This window comes from Ranitomeya imitator, chromosome 7, assembly GCF_032444005.1.
Source record: "Ranitomeya imitator isolate aRanImi1 chromosome 7, aRanImi1.pri, whole genome shotgun sequence".
NCBI lineage: Eukaryota > Metazoa > Chordata > Amphibia > Anura > Dendrobatidae > Ranitomeya > Ranitomeya imitator.
In genome coordinates, this window is record NC_091288.1 from 135,738,100 (window position 1) to 135,760,939 (window position 22,840).

The 22,840-nt window shown below is 43.1% G+C and overlaps 1 protein-coding gene across 1 annotated transcript in view; it reads left to right on the forward strand.

Moving 5' to 3' along the window:
* The window catches only part of SLC29A4 (solute carrier family 29 member 4), a 365,944-nt gene that overhangs the window by 168,450 nt on the left and 174,654 nt on the right, over positions 1 to 22,840 (forward strand). Inside the window, exon 6 of the mRNA XM_069733834.1 lies at positions 8,181 to 8,255. Coding sequence (XP_069589935.1) covers positions 8,181 to 8,255 — 75 coding nt within the window. The remainder of the gene's footprint in view (positions 1 to 8,180; positions 8,256 to 22,840) is intronic.

Sequence of the window (22,840 nt, forward strand, 5' to 3'; positions counted from 1 at the left end):
CACACAGACAGCTCTCCAGCGACCAACGATGCCGAGGTCCCTGGGTAACCAGGGTAAACATCGGGTAACTAAGCGCAGGACCGCGCTTAGTAACCCGATGTTTACCCTGGTTACAAGCGTAAAACTAAAAAAAAACAAACAGCACATACTTACATTCTGGTGTCCGTCAGGTCCCTTGCCGTCTGCTTCCCGCACTCACTGACTGCCGGCCGTAAAGTGAAAGTGAAAGCACAGCCGCTGTGCTCTGCTTTCACTTTACTGCCGGCAGTCACAGTGCGGGAAGCAGACGGCAAGGGACCTGACGGACACCAGAATGTAAGTATGTGCTGTTTGTTTTTTTTTAGTTTTACGCTTGTAACCAGGGTAAACATCGGGTTACTAAGCGCGGTCCTGCGCTTAGTTACCCGATGTTTACCCTGGTTACAAGCGAACGCATCGCTGGATCACATCGCTAGATCGCTAGATCGGTGTCACACACACCGATCTAGCGATGACAGCGGGAGATCCAGCGATGAAAGAAAGTTCTAAACGATCTGCTACGACGTACGATTCTCAGCAGGATCCCTGATCGCTGCTGCGTGTCAGACACAGCGATATCGTAACGATATCGCTGGAACGTCACGAATCGTACCGTCGTAGCGATCGAAATGGTATAGTGTGACGGTACAGTCACTCTGTAATTCTGCAGCTAACCATTGTATGGACTACTCTATTGTCGGTTTCTTATTTAAAGCAAAAATGATATTTTTAGTTACATAGATAGAAGGACACTAGAGTGAATACAGAAGGGTGGAACTTCGTGGGAAAGGAAGATGTCTGTGAGCTGTCAGGACGAATTTATTAGGTAGCATGCACTGGACTGGTGAACAGACTGGAGATCGCATGAAACACAATAATGGGACTTAAAATGTATGGATATAGCTGAGAAAGTTGAAACAAATTACATTAGCTAGATTATTGCATTATATGTACAAAAAATGCTGAAGTGCTATTTAAAGGTGTTGTCTGGGACTTGTATTTTGATTATAGTGCAGATAGGTCATCAAGATAAGATTGATGCAGTCCAATCCCCTTTAGTCCTCTTTCACACTTCCGTCTTTTCAGATCCGTTGCAATGCGTCGTTTTGGAAAAAAACAGATCCTGCAAATGTGCCCGCAGGATCCGTTTTTTTCCCATAGACTTGTATTAGCGACGGATGGCCACACGTCGCATCCATCGTGCGACGGATCCGTCGTGTTTTGGCGGACCGTCGTCTGGAAAAAAATGTTCAATGCATCGTTTTTTTTCTGCGTCGGGAAAACGTGTTGCGACGGATCCTGCGGCATGCGTCGTTGAATAGAATGGAAGTCTATGGACGCAGGATCCGTCGCAAACTGGAATCCAGCGACGGATACCGTTTTACCGTTTGAGCATGCCTGGAAGGATTTTCAGATCCAGAAAAAGTCTCTCTCTCTCTCTTGTCATTTCACAGGATCCGTTGCACACATTTTTACTATTTTCATGATGTCCGTCGATACGTCATTTCACTGCACAACGATGGAAACCAGAAAACGGAAGTGTGAAAGTAGCCTTACTCCTTCATAAACAGTTATCTGCTTCCACAGTTGCCACATATGAGTAACACAAGCTGCAAAATTATTTACTTCTTGCTGACTGCTACTGCATGTGGCACTGTTCTGTTTTGATTGAAATCTCTGCCTCTAATTTTAGATACAATGTAGGACAATTACTTTATCATTAGTGTTGAAAGTTTTATTAAGGATATTGTCCAGGACATACATATTAATGAACTCTCTAGCTTTTCAAAATCAGATTGGAGGGGTATGTGTTGCTCCCCCAGCAATCTGCTGTTATCTCTTCTGGCATATACCAGGTATAAGCGATTTTTTTGAAACTGTGTGAGTGGATATTTGGCGACCGCTAGTGCAGATAAGGCAAGGTTGACATTTGCTTTTGAGTCCACAGCGTCTCGTCCGCAACCACATTGCAAATTCATAATAACGCTGCCTTTTTTATCCACACCAACGTAGCATGATGGATAAAAAAACCGCAACCTTTGCACGCGCTTACATGCGTTTTTGCATGCGTTCGTATTTTTTATGTGCATGCGTTTGATTGGAAAAATATTTTTAAAGAAAATTTTCTTGAAACAAGCCACGCCAAATGGACGTGGCTCATGGGATTTCTCTATATAAACCCTTGTACAGATGAAATCCTCACAGTTTGCTCCTGTATCAAGATGGATCTTCGCATCCACCTCTCGTGTCTACCCTTTTCCTCATAGTTTGTAAGCTTGCGAGCAGGGCCCTCATTCCTCTTGGTATCTATTTTCAACTGTGATTTCTGTTATGCTGTAATGTCTATTGTCTGTACAAGTCCTCTCTATAAATTGTAAAGCGCTGCGGAATGTGTTGGCGCTATATAAATAAAATTATTATTATTATTATTATATGGAGAGTTTCTATCGGAATCTGGATTTGGATGTCAACTTGTTTCTTTCCTTTGCATTTGCTTGTGAGCAAGAACGAAAAAGAGAAAAACAGAGAATACGGCATCAGCGCTTTTGGCAGCACCCGATTCTTGAACTCTGATAGAGCCGTGAAGCCTACCACTCCTTATACAGTGAGCTCTGTGAAAACCCGGAGAAATATTTCAAGTACATGAGGATGTGTAAAGACAGCTTTATGGAATTGCTAGACCGTGTACAAGGAGCCATCAGCAGGCAGGACACCCAGCTCAGTAGAGCGATTCCTGCTGAGGAACGTCTGCTGGTGACTTTAAGGTACGTAATATTTAAACATTATCACCTGTCATAATTATTATTATATTTTTCTCCTTTTTTTTTGCTAAAATACTGTCCGAAATATTATTGTTATAAAAGCCATGTATGTCCTTTCTCTTTTTTTTTTTCTTTCTCAGTTTTGAAAAACCCCAGTCATAAAAATTATTGTTCTGATTTATTTTTTTCTTTCTCTTTTCGGCAGATTCCTGGCTACCGGAGAGAGCCTATCATCGCTCCATTTCCAGTTCCGGATAGGAATTTGCACACTCTCTGGGATTATCACTGACACCTGCTGGGCTTTATGGGATGTTCGCCATGCGGAATTTATCCCCCTACCCACCACCGAAATCTGGCAGCAAACTGCAGACCAATTTTTTGAAGTTTGTAATTTCTCCAACTGTTTAGGAGCAGTGGATGGAAAACATATCAGGATTACCAAACCGGCTGCAACTGGATCCGAGTACTTTAATTATAAAAAAATATTTTTCCATAGTGCTCATGGTGATTGCAGCTGCGGACTGTAGGTTTGTCGCTGTGGACATTGGATCTTTTGGCCATGGTAATTACTTCCAGACATTTAAAAACTCAGACATGGGCCAACGGTTGTATGGCAATCATTTTAATTTCCCCCTGCAACAACCTCTTCCCAGCACTCAAGGCCTGCCAATGCCATTTGTTGTGGTTGGGGTTGAGGCCTTTCAGTGTGGAAACCTCCTGAAACCATACTCCAGTCGGGACTTGAACCACACAAAAAGGATTTTTAATTACAGACTGACCAGGGCACGAAGAACTGTTGAGTGTGCCTTTGGTATCCTTGTCTCAAAATGGCGTATTTTAGGGACAGACATTAATCTGAAAATTGAGACAGTCGATGAGGTGGTCAAGGCGTGTGTGGTTCTGCACAACTATATAATGGCTAAAGAGCGACCCAACATTGAACTTGATGAACCTGTTTGTAACCCATTGCCAGATTACCATCATAACCCTCTCAAGACAACAGTTGAAGGTGCCCAAATGAGGGATACATTTGCGTCCTACCTTGTTTCTGAGAGTGGACGTCTGTCCTGGCAAGATGATATGGTTTAGTGTTCTTGTAATCTTGTGTATTTTTATATACCTTTAATTATTAAGATGTACTTTAATGTTTGCTGACAATAAAACACCTCTAGTTAGTGCCCTCTATATTAGAATATTTTTTTTTAAAGTTTAATAAGGTTATCACTGGTTCACAACAACAGTTTTTTTTAATAAAAATACACTGGCTGTATCATGAAGATTGCATGAGACAGGGATTGGATTATAACCAAATTGGGTTATGTAACCCATGCTTTACACTACACCTCTTCTCTCTGAGGTCAGTGCTATGGTAGGTGACATTAGCTCCATCGTCTCTTCAGTCTGAATTTCTATATTTCTATATATTAATGCAGACTGAAGAGATGATGGAGATAATCCACCTCATATCTTTACTCACCTGCCCATGTGTCAGAACTAGTGCACTCAGGATGCAGAAAACACTGCATCCTGAGTGCACTAGTGCGACCCCTGACCTTTTTTGCTGTATTGATATATTTTTGGCGGATTTTCAGTCCTCTTTGTGTTTTTGCCACCTCATAGCACCATTACACAAACAAGAAGCAAAGCTGCTGTGTAAAGCAAATAAAAAAAGAGGAGCAGTAGATTGTGTGTCATGGAGCTATGAGGTGGCAAAAACCACAGTGTATGTACACGGCGACATGTGTGTTGATGGCCCACGGTGTGTGCTGCCGGCGACAAAAAAGACAAAGATCAAGCAGTGATTGGGGGGAAAACAACACAAATTTATTTACAAAAAAACATAATTAACTTTTACGAACCAATGAGGGGGAAATGTTATGAACCTGGGGTGTGTGGAGCTGGGAAGATTGGCTATGGGTGGACGATGAAGGGGTTCCAGGGAAGGGGTAACTAAACTTGTGGGGTCTGGGAGGTCAAGGATGGAAGTAGACACATTAGGAGTGGAACGGAAGAGACACATTGGAAGGGAGAGAAAAACTGGACAACACAGACACATTGGGAGGTGAGGGTGGAGATAGTACAACACTTCTGCTTTTTGTCCAGTTTTATGTGAAATCCTTCTTTTTTTGTGTCTCCTTGGGAGGGTGGGAGTGGTGGGGTCAGCAGGGCGCGTATGAACTGGACCTGGCCTGGTGGTGGCAGTGGACAGCCGTTCAGGTTCTTCTGGCGGCCTAGTGGTGGTGGCGGTGGGCATTTGTGGAGATTCTTCAGGTGGTGGTCAGCGATGCAGGAGCAGGACTCGGCATTGTGGTGGTGGTGAAGTGGATTGTAGCAGCACCCGGCATGGTGGTGGCGGTGTAGTGGTGTGCGGCAGGACTGGGCATGGTGGTGGTGGCCAATTGATGTTAAGTGTATAATTGGTGGCATAGGTGAAAATACCACCTGTGCTTGGTGGAAGTACCGAGTGTTCTGGTCTCTGGAGGTCGGCTTCCAGATGGTTAAGGCATTGGTTGACATCCTGGAAAAGTGTTTTTAATATGGGTCAGACCACTTTCCAGTCTATCTCCCAGCGCCTTTAAGCCATTCTGGAAGAACGAGCTCAAGTGAATAAACTCGGGCATGAGTGACCTGTCTGAGGCCTTCTGTTGCTGGCGGAAAGAGCCCCCCAAAAAAGAGACAGAGGACTGGGACAGGGGAACACCTGAAGGACCAGCTACCTGTTCTCCAGCTTGTGCACCGGCCCACTTGCTGCTTCGCTGGTGGATGGCTGGGACTGGTCCGTGGCAATTTGATGAGGGACCGCTCCAGAGGACGATCCAGATTTGAGGGTGCTGCTACAGGTTCTGTGAAAAGAAAAGTTAGACATTACTACCAAAAAATAACAATTGTAAAAGCGCCAACTCCTGTCGAAAAGAAAAATTCAGATTAGTGAATACAACACAATGGAATACAACACAAAATTACTTATGTTTTCTGAGCAAGGACAGGCCTCAGAAAATCCAGCAGCCGGTGGTAGTTGTTTTTCCCTATCCTTGCTCCAGCACTACTGCGAACTTGGATCTCCTGTCTCAGGTCCTTGTTGAAGTGATCCTTCATCGAACGCCAATGGGTTTTGACTTTGATCACTGTGAATAGGGAAAAAAATGGTTAAACAATGCATTTTAGGCCAGGATCACACAACCGTGTGTGATGCGAGAAACTTGCAGAAGTTTCTCGCATCACACACGGTTGTGTGATCCCGGCCTTCAAGTTCACTGCCGCATCAGACCACACTGCAATACTTACGAAAAGCCTTTCTGACTCGTGACATGGCGTTGTCCCAGTTATCCATCAGCGCTTGGGCCACCTCATTCCACAGCCGCCGAATCACCATAGCGTCCGAGTGCTGCTGCTCCCGGGTGTCCCACAACGGAACTCGCTCTTGCACCAAGGTGATGAGATGGTTGTTGTTTATAAAATCCTCCTCCCGTTGTGGGACCTAGAAATTAAAAAAAGACATTAAAGTTGGAAAGATAAAACACTTAACACAAAAACAGTCAAAAAGAAAAAAAGTCAAGAGTCCCAAAAACAGTCAAGATAAAATAAAAACAGTCAAGAGTACCAACAACAGTCAAGAATAAATAAAAACAGTCAAGAATACTAACATGCCATCTTGCCACCAGAGCTTGGGCCTGAGTCTGCTGCTCCTGCTCATCTGCACTGGAAGGGTTCTGTAAAAATTAAAAAAAAAATATTTTGCCACATGTGTAATAGTGACAGAGAATACTTACCCATCAGCAGCAAATGTACTCACTTCAGTCTCCTGTCCACTGTGTGAGCTCTCATATTCAGTGGAGGACATGATGAGGAATGCTGCAGGAGAGACAAAAATGATTACAGACTGCAGGGAGATAAACAGACTGACAGACATATAGCTTGTATACTTACATTTTGATAGAGTCTTCCAAACTTAATGCTGCAATGCTTGTATCGCTTCCAGAGTCTTGAGAGTAATGGACTTCCACTGCTTAAAACAAGTTCCTAGACATGTTTACTCATAAGAACATATGCGCACGCAAGCGGTCGCAAGTCCTTCAGTGCGTATGCGTTCCCTTAGACTGTAATACGTTTATTTGACGCACTCCTTACGCAAGCGTCCACATGCGTATGGCGGCGGAAATTTGCCGCCACAAAAATTCTAACATGGTGCATAAGCCGCACCCAGCCGCACACCTCGAAAATATGCATGCATAAGCAAACGCAGGCGAACGCATGCAAAGATATGCACCTGCATCTACAATCTAAAAGATAGGAAATCAAGACGCATGCGGATGTATGTGTCCAAAACGCTGCGGACACAACCGCAAATGTGAAACCCGCCTAACAGATGATCAATGAGGGTACATGTCTGACCCTTCCTATCTGATATCATCTATTTGATAGATACTGCATCATTATGTATGACCCAGACAACCACTTTAATACTTATTTCAATAGCAATTGTAAATTAATTTTAAGATGTATTAGATTTTATTACAAACAGAAATCTCAAACAAAACATACACATAAGGACATACTCAGCATACTTTGAATTGAACTGAAAATATTTAAAGAGGTTATTGGGCCTTGGCGTCTGTAATCACTCTTTGTGGCTGCAGACTTGTAAATCCTCACAGTGCACAGAGTCTCTGGCGCCAGGAGCAGGCGGTTACGTCCCAACTAGATGTTCTTAGCCTCACTTAATGCAGGTTTATTGACAAGTCTCGTCAGAATGTGGCTAGAGGTATGCAAATCGCATACTTGCCAACACATTACCGCCTACTCCTGGCACTGGCATTAGAGAAGCCTGACTGCGCTCAGTGCATGCGCTGTGAGGACTCACAAGTCTGCAGTCACATGGTTTGTACCCTAAGGCCAGACATCCTCTTTAAGGAGATTTTTTTCTAAAAAAAAACCTAAATAGAACACCATTCACCCATGTTATCCCCCTGACTATGCAGTACAGGTGCCCAGTCACCCTAGTCTTGTTTTTACAAGTGTTCAGCATATGTTCTATAACAGTTGTGTTGTTCTTTACTGGCATCACTGTTCAGCAGCGAGCCATCATGCCAGAAGCACGGCATCAGGGCACATGCTGGTCGCTTGTTAACTAAACACTGGAAATGCTGGATTGCCGACGTATATGAGTGGTTGGTAGAGTTGCTGTTATTATTTATTAGAAACTGAAAAAAATCATTTAAAAGTTGGTAACTACATTTTTTTAGTATGCTCCACTAGATTAGAAAATGCTCTGCACATGCATGATTTGAGTGTTATTCATATGTTATTCATTTATTAATAGGTACAGGTTTTATATCTAGTTTTGTTATATCGTTATTTTTTATGTACTTTATCTTATGAATATTGACTTTATTTCACAAGTGCAGCAATCCAGTTTCTATGGCTATACTGGGATGCTACCCAAACGTTACACTCAAGGAGTAATGACAGGTGAAAGTAAGTATTGTATATGTATATTTATATGTAGACTGTAACAATACTTTCTGAGTTTGTTTTAACAATTTTTCATATGAATGTATCTTGCTTTTCTGTTTGAAGGATTTTTAAACACCTTTTTAATTGAATAATAAACATGCATGAAAGCAAAGTACTGTTCACACTACTTCTTCACATTTTATAATGTGCCAATTCTGGAGTTTTGTCTGGTTCTTCCCACTTGCCCTGTAGCTGTGGCAAGTGGGGCAATGAGGGGTTAATGACACCTTCCTATTGTAAGGTGACATTAAACCAGCTTCGTAATGGAGAGGTGTCAATAAGACACCTCTCCATTACTAATCCCATAGTTGTTAAAGGGTTAATAAAACATCACACAGTAAAAATAAAGTCTTTTAATGGAACATACACCACAAAGTTTTCCATCTTTATTAGTCTGCCAATCCAAGTGAAGCCCTTGGTCTCCTGTAAAAAAAAAAAAAGAGGTAAAAATAATAAACCAACAATATACCCATACCTGTCCAGCGTACAGTCAGTCCCACGGCATAATCCATATCTGGGGAATGTACAGTTTACAACCGGGAGCCATGCTAATGTGACCGCCCCCGGCTGTAAACTACTGGGGAATGAGAAGCAGCGAGCACAGAGAGTCTCCCAATAAAATAAAACTTAACTTTCAATCACTAAGATAAAATGGACTAACATGACACAAATAACACATGTGAGTAAAGTGCTCGTGCAAACCAGTGCTCATGATAAAAATTGGTTTGATCTCACCAGCACAAACGTTCACAGCATGATGATTACCCATAGGCAGTAACACAAATTGTCACACTCATTAATAGGTACCCGGCCACTGCAGGGTTACCTAGATGATGGACACTTAATTTTCTATTTACTTCATGTCCCATTGGCTTTAAATTAACTCCCCTGATGAATCCACGTGACTGGGGAGGAAACACGTAGGGATACCTATATTTCATATGTAGTGGATGGTTGTTGTCCCTAGCAGGGTATACTTGGGGCCTGTCCTTGTTAGGACAGGAGCAATACAAGGGGCACGACAGGGAGTTTAGTAAAGCCCTATACCCCCTCCCCCTCTTCCTCCCCTCTTATCTAGAGAAGGCAACAGGAGGAACCTGCCGTGGACGTTTGTCCATTCCAATTGGTGAGATCAAACCAATTTTTATCTTGAGCACTTTACTCACATGTGTTATTTGTGTCATGTTTGTATCATGTTAGTTTGTCCATTTTATCTAAGTGATAAATTAAGTTTTATTTTATTGAGAGACTCTCGTGCTATATTCTACTGATATCCCTGAGGGTGTTGTATAGGTGTGACTCATCTCACACTTTTGCTAGTTTTGGAGCAAGTACAGACTCAGTGACTTCAGCGCTAGTTACTGAGCCTGCACCCCCAGCGTCTCATTCATTCCCCAGTAGTTTACAGATGGGGCGGTCGCATTAGCACCGCTCCCGGTTGTAAACTGTACATTCCCCAGATATGGATTACGCCATGGGACTGACTATACGCCGGACAGGTATGGGTATCTGGTTGGTTTATTATTTTTACAGGAGATCGAGGGTGTCGCTTGGATTGGCAGACTAATAAAGATGGGAAACTGTGTGGTGTATGATTTCATTAAAAGACTTTATTCTTACTGTGTGGTGTTTTTATTAACCCTTTAACAACTATAGGATTAGTAATGGAGAGGTGTCTTATTGACACTTCTCCACTACCAAGCAGGCTTAATGTCACCTTACAATAGGTGACACTAGCATTGTTTTCTCAAAGAAAAGCTCCCAGTAGATATGTGTAAAGACATGAATTGGCCAAATTATGGCTAAGCATCTCAGTTTTTTCCTATTATCCAGAAGCAGTATTGCTATTCATATTTCATATATTTCATAGTCGTAGATTAGGGAGACCAAAAAGCGCATATAGGGTCTTATCCTCAGATTAAGTGCAGTTTTTTAACAGGGAGCTGCTAACCTGATGGTGTAAGGCAAAAGCATGTGCGTATTAGCTGCTGCAGATCCACGGGTCGCCCACCCGACCTTTTCAGTGACGTTGTGCAGGATAGTTTGTGGATTAAGTCCGCGCTGCCACAGTAATACAGATTCAAATGTAATGAATAGCTCTGGTGGTTTATTCAAAGCGTTTCAAGGTCTATCTGACCTCTTCATCAGGAAAATATGTCTTTGTGGTATTTTCCTGATGAAGAGGTCAGATAGACCTTGAAACGCATTGAATAAACCACCAGAGTTTTTCATTACATTTGAATCTGTATTATTGTGGCAGCGTGGACTTAATCGACAAACTATCCTGCACAACATATTTCATATTGACATGCTTTAGCACTACAGAGTGCAACTTTTTTTGTATTGTATATGGAGATGACTGCTCCTTGTATGCTCCTCTTCACACTAGCTTGGAAGTGCCAGTGAGTCGTTTGTCATTTGAATATTAGCTCTCTGACCGAGCACTCCGCCCTCCAGCATGTGGTGGATTTTAATTGTGACAGGGTCCTACCTACCCATAAATCTAGGCTTTGAAGAGAGGTATTCAAATCTACCCAGGAATTCAGATTTCAGTCTTAGGCCGGGGTCACACTTGCAAGTTCAATACGAGAAACTCTTGCATCAATACCCGGCATGCTCCAGTCCGGAATGCCGTCGGCAATGGCGAGTATTGATGCGAGAGACTCGAGGGAGTTCCTCGCATTGCACACGCAAGTGTGACACTGGCCTAAGGGTACCGTCACACTATACGATTTACCTACGATCACGACCAGCGATATGACCTGGCCGTGATCGTAGGTAAATCGTAGTGTGGTCGCTGGGGAGCTGTCACACAGACAGCTCTCCAGCAACCAACGATGCCGAGGTCCCTGGGTAACCAGGGTAAACATCGGGTAACTAAGCGCAGGACCGCGCTTAGTTACCCGATGTTTACCCTGGTTACAAGCGTTAAACTAAAAAAAAAAAAACAGCACATACTTACATTCTGGTGTCCGTCAGATCCCTTGCCGTCTGCTTCCCGCACTCAGTGACTGCCGGCCGTAAAGTGAAAGTGAAAGCACAGCCGCTGTGCTCTGCTTTCACTTTACGGCCGGCAGTCACAGTGCGGGAAGCAGACGGCAAGGGATCTGACGGACACCAGAATGTAAGTATGTGCTGTTTGTTTTTTTTTAGTTTAACGCTTGTAACCAGGGTAAACATCGGGTTACTAAGCGCGGTCCTGCGCTTAGTTACCCGATGTTTACCCTGGTTACAAGCGAACGCATCGCTGGATCGCATCGCTAGATCGCTAGATCGGTGTCACACACACCGATCTAGCGATGACAGCGGGAGATCCAGCAATGAAAGAAAGTTCTAAACGATCTGCTATGACGTACGATTCTCAGCAGGATCCCTGATCGCTGCTGCGTGTCAGACACAGCGATATCGTAACGATATCGCTGGAACGTCACGAATCGTACCGTCGTAGCGATCGAAATGTTATAGTGTGACGGTACCCTTAGAGAGGTATTCATACTAGACACGTAAGACCCATCAGATCTGAGACCGCCTTGTCGTTGGCTGCTTAACATACTTGAATTGGCCAAATTATGTGCTATGCGTCTCATTTTTTTCCTAGTATCCAAAAGCAGTACTGCTATTCATATTTCATATTTTTCATATTGACATGTTTTAGCACTACAGAGTGCAACTTTTTTTGTTTATTGTATATGGAGATGGCTGCTCCCAGTATGCACCTGTTCATAGTAGCTTGGAAATGCCAGTCAGTCTTTTGTCACTGTTTGCCATAGAACGTGCACACAGGGTACCCACCCATTCAGGACCACCAGGAGCACCATACCGTCCAGTTATAATGAAACTGCTGCATTTCAGAGACATAAATATGCACAAAGCTAGAGACCAGCAAGATTTATCTATCAATGGTACTAAGGTATCTATAAATCCATATTTCTGTGCAGAAGTAAAGAGGAGAAGGGCGCAGTTCATGGATGTAAAGAGGAGACAGGTGCCATATTCCATGTTGTATTTGGCACATCTGAGAGTGGTTGCAGAGGGAAAAGTACAGATGATTGATGGTGGACACGGAATTTCATTCTACTTAGGCTGCCTTCACACTAGCAGTATTTGGTCAGTATTTTACATCAGTATTTGTAAGCCAAAACCAGGAGTGGAACAATTAGAGGAAAAGCATAATAGAAACATGTGCACCACTTCTGCATTTATCACCCACTCCTGGTTTTGGCTTACAAATACTGATGTAAAATACTGACCAAATACTGCTAGTGTGATGGCAGCCTTACTCTTCTCATGCCAAAGGGGTAAGTGTACTGGTACATAAGTCTATACCATTTGCATATCTTGCAATAAAAATACTGTAGATGCAAATGGTAGATTCATTTGTGTGGCATGTGAGATATACAGTGCTAATATCATTATTGCTACATTGTATATCCCTCATACCTACTCCTTGGAGGTTTTAACCCCTTTCACGACATGCGCCATATGTGTACTGCGCATGTCGTGTCTCTCCCTTTGATGTGGGCCCCGGCACTGAGCTGAGCCCACATCTTTCCTGGCACATGTCAGCTGTTTTGAACAGCTGACATCTGCCCCTAACAGCCGCGGGTGGAATCACGATCCACCCGCGGCAGTTAACCTTTTAAATGCCGCTGTCAATCTCTGACAGCGGCATTTAATGTGATAGCGCTGGAAGCGCGTCACTAGTCCCGCTCACATGACCGCGGGTCACAGATGGGTTGGCATGACAACCCGGGGTCTGCATCAGACCCCTGTCATTTTCATTTTCGGATTGCTATGAACGCCGCCCGGTGGTCAGCGCTCATAACGAGCATTTCTGCTACACACAGGCGATCTGATAATCGCATGTGTGTAGCTGAGGTGATCAGAAGATCGTAGCTTCTAGTCTCCCATAGAGACTATTGAAGCAAGTGAAAAAAAAAAAGTTTTTTAAATCTATAAAAAATAAATAAGTTAAAATCACCCCACTTTCGCCCCTTCAAAATAAAACAATTAAAAATAGAAAGATTAAAAATGGAGCAGCCAGTGCCAGGCAGCAGCTGCCAAGGCAAACAGGATCATGGGGTGCATTAAAAGAGGTCTGGATACACATGATGAGAGCATTATACTGCCTCTGTACAAATCCCTAGTTAGACCGCACATGGAGTACTGTGTCCAGTTTTGGGCACCGGTGCTCAGGAAGGATATAATGGAACTAGAGAGAGTACAAAGGAGGGCAACAAAATTAATAAAGGGGATGGGAGAACTACAATACCCAGATAGATTAGCGAAATTAGGATTATTTAGTCTAGAAAAAAGACGACTGAGGGGCGATCTAATAACCATGTATAAGTATATAAGGGGACAATACAAATATCTCGCTGAGGATCTGTTTATACCAAGGAAGGTGACGGGCACAAGGGGGCATTCTTTGCGTCTGGAGGAGAGAAGGTTTTTCCACCAACATAGAAGAGGATTCTTTACTGTTAGGGCAGTGAGAATCTGGAATTGCTTGCCTGAGGAGGTGGTGATGGCGAACTCAGTCGAGGGGTTCAAGAGAGGCCTGGATGTCTTCCTGGAGCAGAACAATATTGTATCATACAATTATTAGGTTCTGTAGAAGGACGTAGATCTGGGGATTTATTATGATGGAATATAGGCTGAACTGGATGGACAAATGTCTTTTTTCGGCCTTACTAACTATGTTACTATGTTACTATGTAAAAATACACATATTTGGCATTGCCACGTTCAGAATCACCCAATCTATCAAGATATAAAAAGAATTAATCCAAACGGTAAACAGCATAGCGAGAAAAAAAAATTAAAAACCCCAGAATTAATTTTTTTTGCAAAATTGCAAATGATAATGCCAGGTCAGTTTTAGCATTTGGTGAACATGGTAATAAAAAAACGATTTGTGGAATTGCACTTTTTTGCAATTTTACCGCCCTTGGAATTTTTTTTCTGTTTTCCAGTACACGATATGGTAAAACCAATGGTGTTATTTAAAAGTACAACTCTTCCTGCAAAAAGCAAGCACTCACATGGCCATATTGATGTAAAATAAAAAAGTTATGGCTCTAGGAAGCAGGGGAGCAAAAAAAAGAAACACAAAAATAAAAATGGGCTGCGGCGTGAAGGGGTTAAAGATAATATTTTCCTTTGCAGGGGATTTTCTGAAACGCTCAGTAATTGTGGTGGGAGACTTTAATGCCTATACAAATCCCTATTGGTACAAGCATCACTCATGCTCTATCTCTCCAAATGTCAGACCCACATCATTATACTATTATACTATTTACTAAAGGAAATGAGAATGGCTGACCTTTGGCGTATTTATCACCCAGGAATTAAAGGGAACCTGTCACCCCCAAAATCGAGGGTGAGGTAAGCCCACCGGCATCAGGGGCTTATCTACAGCATTCTGTAATGCTGTAGATAAGCCCCGATGTATCCTAAAAGATAAGAAAAAGAGGTTAGATTATACTCACCCAGGGGCGTTCCCGCTGCTGCTCCGGTCCGGGGCCTCCTATCTTCATCAGATGACATCCTCTTCTGGTCTTCGCGCTGCGGCTCTGGCACAGGCGTACTTTATCTGCCCTGTTGCTGTAGAGCAAAGTACTGCCGTGTGCAGGTGCCGTGCCTCTCTGACCTTTTCCGGCACCTGCGCACTGCAGTACTTTGCTCTGCCCTCAACAATTCACTATCAGGGTGATCAAACATTAACAGATCTCCACAGTGGTCCTATAATAAAATCAATGTTTATTAAATCAGATTAACATGTAATTTACATATTACAAGAAGGGTACATGATCCAAAAACGAGGGACTAAACTTCCATAGGATTTTTTCCAAACAGTAGACAAATGAGTGTGACTTATAATGATAGACTACCAATAGATTCCCCGCATAATTCATAGATATGCGTATGAGCCGTAACTATCAATACACTGTCTATTCTATGAAGGTAGATAAAGTATGACAACCTATAATTGTGAAAATCATAAGGTAAGTAGAAAGATGAGTTACCTCACTGTTGGCCACGTGAAAAAACCTCGGCGTCCCTCTGCCCTGACGCGTGTTTAGCACTGCTTCTTTGGGAGGCGTGTCAGGGCAGGGGGTATGCCGGTTTAAATAGCAAAAGCCGTGCTGTTAATTGGGTGGAAATCGGCAATAGGCAGGACCTACAATAGGCCAAGCTAACGTGATGAAGTGCAAGTGTTTCTGGCGCATGCGCCCAAATGAACGGAATCCCCATGTTGCTGTACGCAAACAGGAAATACTAAAATGGGAGATACCATGTTAATCTGCCGTACGGAACTAACCTCATGGATGGATTAGTCGGCGCACGCCCAGACCGACAAGGCCCTGTGAACACTGGGGAGTCAGCCCTTGAGAAGGCCTACTTGGCATCTACATCCCTATTGGCTGCAGGTCATTAAAGGGTTCCTCCCATTGAGTATTTTGGAATACTTCTATAATAAGGAGGGAACAGCCGATGGGAATTAATGTGATGAAGATGAGATGAGATGTAATGAAGGCTTTCATTCGGGGCATTTGCATAAGAGAAATGCAGCAAGAGATCATCATGTGAGAGGCAAACTATAAAGAAAATTATTTGGAAATGAATACGCAGAAGTGGGAGTAATTTCAGAAGGACATGATGGATCATCTAATGGGGACGGTGTCCCAGAGGTGTATATTCACCAAACAAAAAAATTTTATTGAGGGGGAAAGTGCGAGACATTTGCTAGCAACAATAGTAAAGGCGCAAAAAGGGTCTGCACATATAATTAGAGTAATATCAGCAAAAAGGGAAATAATGCCATCACCGTTAAAGGGGGCAGTGAGTAAACTCCAAAATGAAAAAAACCCTGGGGTCTGATGGGATCCCAGGAGAACTCTATGAAGAATATGGGGAGCTATTTTTACCAAAATTATTGGGGGGTTTTGAGGAGGCCACATCTGTAGGAAGATTGCCCACAACATCTATGAATGAAGAAGTTATCTTTTTAATCTTAAATCTGGGAGAAAAAAAACTGAGACTTGTATAGTCGAGTATCACTACTCCTCATAGATAGTAAGCCAAATATGTTAAATAAAATGGTAATGGAAATGATCCATGAAGACCAAACAGGATTTATGCCTAACAGATCTACGGCTATCAACATTAGACACATATCTTAATATACAAATGAGTAATAGGGATGCTGGATATAGAGCAATAATGTCCCTTGACACTACAAAAGCTTTCAACAGAGTCAAGTGGAATTATTTATGGAAGTATTAAGCAAAATGGGTTTTGGTCATCTAATATATAAAGCTGAATGTGTGTTTGTGTGTGTGTGTATGTATGTCTGGGATTGGCATCTGCACCGTCACAGCTACAGCCACAAAATTTTGCACAGTCACACGCCGGACCCCAAGAGCGTCATAGGCTATGTTGTGAGGCGAAATTTTAACCCCGCACATTTCGATTCACCAAAAATTTTGCCCCTATCTACATAATGGGGAAAAAGTGAAAGGAAAAGTGTTGGAGGCAAATTGACAGCTGCCAGATGTGAACAAGGGGGATTTAAAGAGTGAGAGCGATGGCGCCAAAGAGTATGTACCGTACAGTTGCTAAGGTGGGGCCCCGACATGGGATACTCACCACACACGGGGATATGAACACACACACAAAATGCGCCACACACTACCACGTGCTTGAACACATATACCACCCTCAGCACACATTTCACCACACATATACCAACCTCGCCACATAAAAGTCGAAACATAAAAGTCGCCACTCTAAACTCACCACGCGCAAAATTCGCCACATGCAAAACTCGCCACATTGCAAAACTAGGCTCAGGCAAAACTCGCCACACGTGCAAAACTCACCTCATGGAAAACTCGCCACACGCAAAACTTGCATACGCGGTAAAATTGCCACATGCACAAAAGTTGCAACACATGCAAAATTTGCCTCACACAAAACTTGCACATACTCGAAACGCACCACACATAAAACTCGCCACGTGCAAAACTCGCCATGCACAAAACTTGTTGCACACAACTTGCTACACTAACCTGTCACATGCAACTCGACACACAAAAAGTTGCTACACGCATGTCGCCACACAAAACTCATCTCACATCTCACAAAAGTCGCTACATGCATGTCGCCACACGCAACTCAACACACACAACTTGACACATGAAACTCGCCCTAAAACACACACAAGTCTGGTATTATCCTTCAAAAATAAAAATCTGATTAATAAACAGACAAACTACAAGAGCAACAAATGTACCATATAGGAAATACGGCAGCTGTCAGTCACATGACCTGTCTATTATGTATATGTGTGAGCTAATATATACTGCCAGGGGGGAGGGCTTCCTGTTGGCTGGGGATTTATCAGGCTGCCAATAACAACCAATCACAGCTCAGCTTCTATTTTGCTACAGTTAATTAACCCCTTTCTGACATCTGACGTACTATCCCGTCGAGGTGGGGTGGGCCCGTATGACCACCGACGGGATAGTACGTCATACGCAATCGGCCGCGCTCACGGGGGGAGCGCGGCTGGGTGTCAGCTGCCCATCGCAGCTGACATCCAGGACTATGTGCCAGGAGCGGTCACGGACCGCCCTCGGCACATTAACCCCCGGCACACCGCGATCAAACACGATCGCGGTGTGCCGACAGTATAGGGAAGCATCGCGCAGGGAGGGGGCTCCCTGCGGGCTTCCCTGAGACCCCCCAAAGCAATGCGATGTGATGGCGTTGCTGCGAGGGTCTCCTACCTCCCTCCCTGTAGCAGGCTTGGATCCAAGATGGCCGTGGCGTCCGGGTCCTGCAGGGAGGGAGGTGGCTTTCCAAGTGCCTGCCCAGAGCAGGCGCTTGGTAAGCCTGCAGTGCTCTCAGACAGATCGGTGATCTGACAGAGTGCTGTGCAAACTGTCAGATCAACGATCTATGATGTCCTCCCCTGGGACAAAGTAAAAAAGTTAAAAAAATGTTTTCCAAATGTGTAAAAAATAAAAATAAAAAAAATTCCTAAATAATGAAAAAAAATATATATATTACTCCCATAAATACATTTCTTTATCTAAATAATAAAAAAACAATAAAAGTACACATATTTAGTATCGCCGCGTCCGTAACGACCCGACCTATAAAACTGGCCCACTAGTTAACCCCTTCAGTAAACACCGTAAGAAAAAAAAAAAGAGGCAAAAAACAACGCTTTATTATCATACCGCCGAACAAAAAGTGGAATAACACGCGATCAAAAAGACAGATATAAATAACCATGGTACCACTGAAAACGCCATCTTGTCCCGCAAAAAACGAGCCACCACACAGCATCATCAGCAAAAAAAATAAAAAAGTTATAGTCCTGAGAATAAAGCGATGCAAAAATTATTTTTTCCATAAAATAGTTTTTATCGTATAAAAGCGCCAAAACATAAAAAAATGATATAAATGAGATATCGCTGTAATCGAACTGACCCGAAGAATAAAACTGCTTTATCAATTTTACCAAACGCAGAATGGTATAATCACCTCCCCCAAAAGAAATTCATGAATAGCTGGTGTTTGGTCATTCTGCCTCACAAAAATTAGAATAAAAAGTGATCAAAAAATGTCACATGCCCGAAAATGTTACCAATAAAAACGTCAACTCGTCCAGCAAAAAAAAAGACCTCACATGACTCTGTAGACCAAAATATGGAAAAATTATAGCTCTCAAAATGTGGTAACGCAAAAAATATTTTTTGCAATAAAAAGCGTCTTTCAGTGTGTGACGGCTGCCAATCATAAAAATCCGCTAAAAAACCCGCTATAAAAGTAAATCAAACCCCCCTTCATCACCCCCTTAGTTAGGGAAAAAATTTAAAAAATGTATTTATTTCCATTTTCCCATTAGGGCTAGGGTTAGGGCTAGGGTTAGGGTTAGGGTTGGGGCTACGGTTAAGGCTACAGTTAGGGTTGGGGCTAAAGTTACGGTTAGGGTTTAGATTAGATTTACGGTTGGGAATAGGGTTGGGATTAGGGCTAGGGGTGTGTCAGGGTTAGAGGTGTGGTTAGGGTTACTGTTGGGATTAGGGTTAGGGGTGTGTTTGGATTAGGGTTTCAGTTATAATTGGGGGGTTTCCACTGTTTAGGCACATCAGGGGCTCTCCAAACGCGACATGGCGTCCGATCTCAATTCCAGCCAATTCTGCGTTGAAAAAGTAAAACAGTGCTCCTTCCCTTCCGAGCTCTCCCGTGTGCCCAAACAGGGGTTTACCCCAACATATGGGGTATCGGCGTACTCAGGACAAATAGGACAACAACTTTTGGGGTCCAATTTCTCCTGTTACCCTTGGGAAAATACAAAACTGGGGGCTAAAAAATAATTTTTGTGGGAAAAAAAAAAAGATTTTTTATTTTCCCAGCTCTGCGTTATAAACTGTAGTGAAACACTTGGGGGCTCAAAGTTCTCACAACACATCTATATAAGTTCCTTGGAGGGTCTAGTTTACAATATGGGGTCACTTGTGGGGGGTTTCTACTGTTTAGGTACATTAGGGGCTCTGCAAGCGCAATGTGACGCCTGCAGACCATTCCATCTAAGTCTGCATTGCAAATGGCGCTCCTTCCCTTCCGAGCTCTCCTATGCGCCCAAACGGTGGTTCCCCCCCACATATGGGGTATCAGCGTACTCAGGACAAATTGGACAACTTTTGGGGTCGAATTTCTCCTCTTACCCTCGGGAAAATACTAAACTGAGGGCTAAAAAATAATTTTTGTGGGAATTTTTTTTTGTTTTTTTGTTTTGTTTTTACGGCTCTGCATTATAAACTTCTGTGAAGCCCTTGGTGGGTCAAAGCGCTCACCACAGTTCCTTAGGGGGTCTACTTTCCAAAATGGTGTCACTTGTGGGGGTTTCAATGTTTAGGCACATCAGTGGCTCTCCAAACGCAACATGGCGTCCCATCTCAATTCCTGTCAATTTTGCATTGAAAAGTCAAATGGCGCTCCTTCCCTTCCGAGCTCTCCCATGCGCCCAAAAGTGGTTTACCCCCACATAAGGGGGATCAGCGTACTCAGGACAAATTGTACAACAACTTTTGGGGTCCAATTTCTTCTCTTACCCTTGGGAAAATAAAAAATTTGGGGCGAAAAGATAATTTTTGTGAAAAAATATGATTTTTTATTTTTACGGTTCTGCATTATAAACTTCTGTGAAGCACTTGGTGGGTCGAAGTGCTCACCACGCTTCTAGATAAGTTCTTAGGGGGTCTACTTTCCAAAATGGTGCCACTTGTGGGGGGTTTCAATGTTTAGGCACATCAGGGGCTCTCCAAATGCAACATTGCGTCCCATCTCGATTCCAGTCAATTTTGCATTGAAAAGTCAAATGGCGCTCCTTCACATCCGAGCTCTGTTATGCACCCAAACAGTGGTTTACCCCCATATATGGGGTATCGTTGTACTCAGGACAAATTGTACAACAACTTTTGGGGTCCATTTTCTCCTGTTACCCTTGGTAAAATAAAGCAAATTGGAGCTGAAGTAATTTTTTTGTGAAAAAAAGTTAAATGTTCATTTTTATTTAAACATTCCAAAAATTCCTGTGAAGCACCAGAAGGGTTAATAAACTTCTTGAATATGGTTTTGAGCACCTTGAGGGGTGCAGTTTTTAGAATGGTGTCACACTTGGGTATTTTCTATCATATAGACCCCTCAAAATGACTTCAAATGAGATGTGGTCCCTAAAAAAAAAATGGTGTTGTAAAAATGAGAAATTGCTGGTCAACTTTTAACCCTTATAACTCCCTAACAAAAAAAAAATTTGGTTCCAAAATTGTGCTGATGTAATTAAGTATTTTGTGTGACATATCTCTGTGATTTAACCCCTTTCTGACATCGGACGTACTATCCCGTCCATGTGGGGTGGGCCCCTATGACCATGGACGGGATAGTACGTCCAGCGCAATCGGCGGCGCTCACGGGGGGAGCGCCGCCGATCGCGGCCGGGTGTCAGCTGCCTATCGCAGCTGACATCCGGCACTATGTGCCAGGAGCGGTCACGGACCGCCCCCGGCACATTAACCCCTGGCACACCGCGATCAAAGATGATCGCGATGTGCCGGCGGTGCAGGGAAGCACCGCGCAGGGAGGGGGCTCCCTGCGGGCTTCCCTGAGCCCCCCGCAGCAACGCGATGTGATCGCGTTGCTGCGAGGGTCTTACCTCCCTCCCTCCCTGCTCGAGCCCTGGATCCAAGATGGCCGCGGATCCGGGTCCTGCAGGGAGGGAGGTGGCTTCACAGAGCCTGCTCAGAGCAGGCACTGTGAAGCAGCCTGCACTGCTATCAGATCGGTGATCTGACAGAGTGCTGTGCAAACTGTCAGATCACCGATCTGTGATGTCCCCCCCTGGGACAAAGTAAAAAAGTAAAAAAAAAAATTTTCAAATGTGTAAAAAAAAATAAAAAAAAATATTCCAAAATAATGAAAAAAAAAAAAAATATTATTCCCATAAATACATTTCTTTATCTAAATAAAAAAAAAACAATAAAAGTACACATATTTAGTATCGCCGCGTCCGTAACGGCCCGACCTATAAAACTGGCCCACTAGTTAACCACTTCAGTAAACACCGTAAGAAAAAAAAAAAAACGAGGCAAAAAACAACGCTTTATTATCATACCGCCGAACAAAAAGTGGAATAACACGCGATCAAAAAGACAGATATAAATAACCATGGTACCTCTGAAAACGTCATCTTGTCCCGCAAAAAACGAGCCGCCATACAGCATCATCAGCAAAAAAATAAAAAAGTTATAGTCCTGAGAATAAAGCGATGCCAAAATAATTATTTTTTCTATAAAATAGTTTTTATCGTATAAAAGCGCCAAAACATAAAAAAATGATATAAATGAGGTGTCGCTGTAATCGTACTGACCCGAAGAATAAAACTGCTTTATCAATTTTACCAAACGCGGAACGGTATAAACGCCTCCCCCAAAAGAAATTCATGAATAGCTGGTTTTTGGTCATTCTGCCTCACAAAAATCGGAATAAAAAGCGATCAAAAACTGTCACGTGCCCGAAAATGTTACCAATAAAAACGTCAACTCGTCCCGCAAAAAACAAGACCTCACATGACTCTGTGGACCAAAATATAGAAAAATTATAGCTCTCAAAATGTGGTAACGCAAAACATATTTTTTGCAATAAAAAGCGTCTTTCAGTGTGTGACGGCTGCCAATCATAAAAATCCGCTAAAAAACCCGCTATAAAAGTAAATCAAACCCCCCTTCATCACCCCCTTAGTTAGGGAAAAATTAAAAAAATGTATTTATTTCCATTTTCCCATTAGGGCTAGGGTTAGTTAGGGTTAGGGCTAGGGTTAGGGCTAGGGTTAGGGCTAGGGCTAGGGTTAGGGCTAGGGTTAGGGCTAGGGTTAGGGCTAGGGCTAGGGTTAGGGCTAGGGTTAGGGCTAGGGTTAGGGCTAGGGTTAGGATTAGGGTTAGGGCTAGGGTTAGGGCTAGGGCTACAGTTTG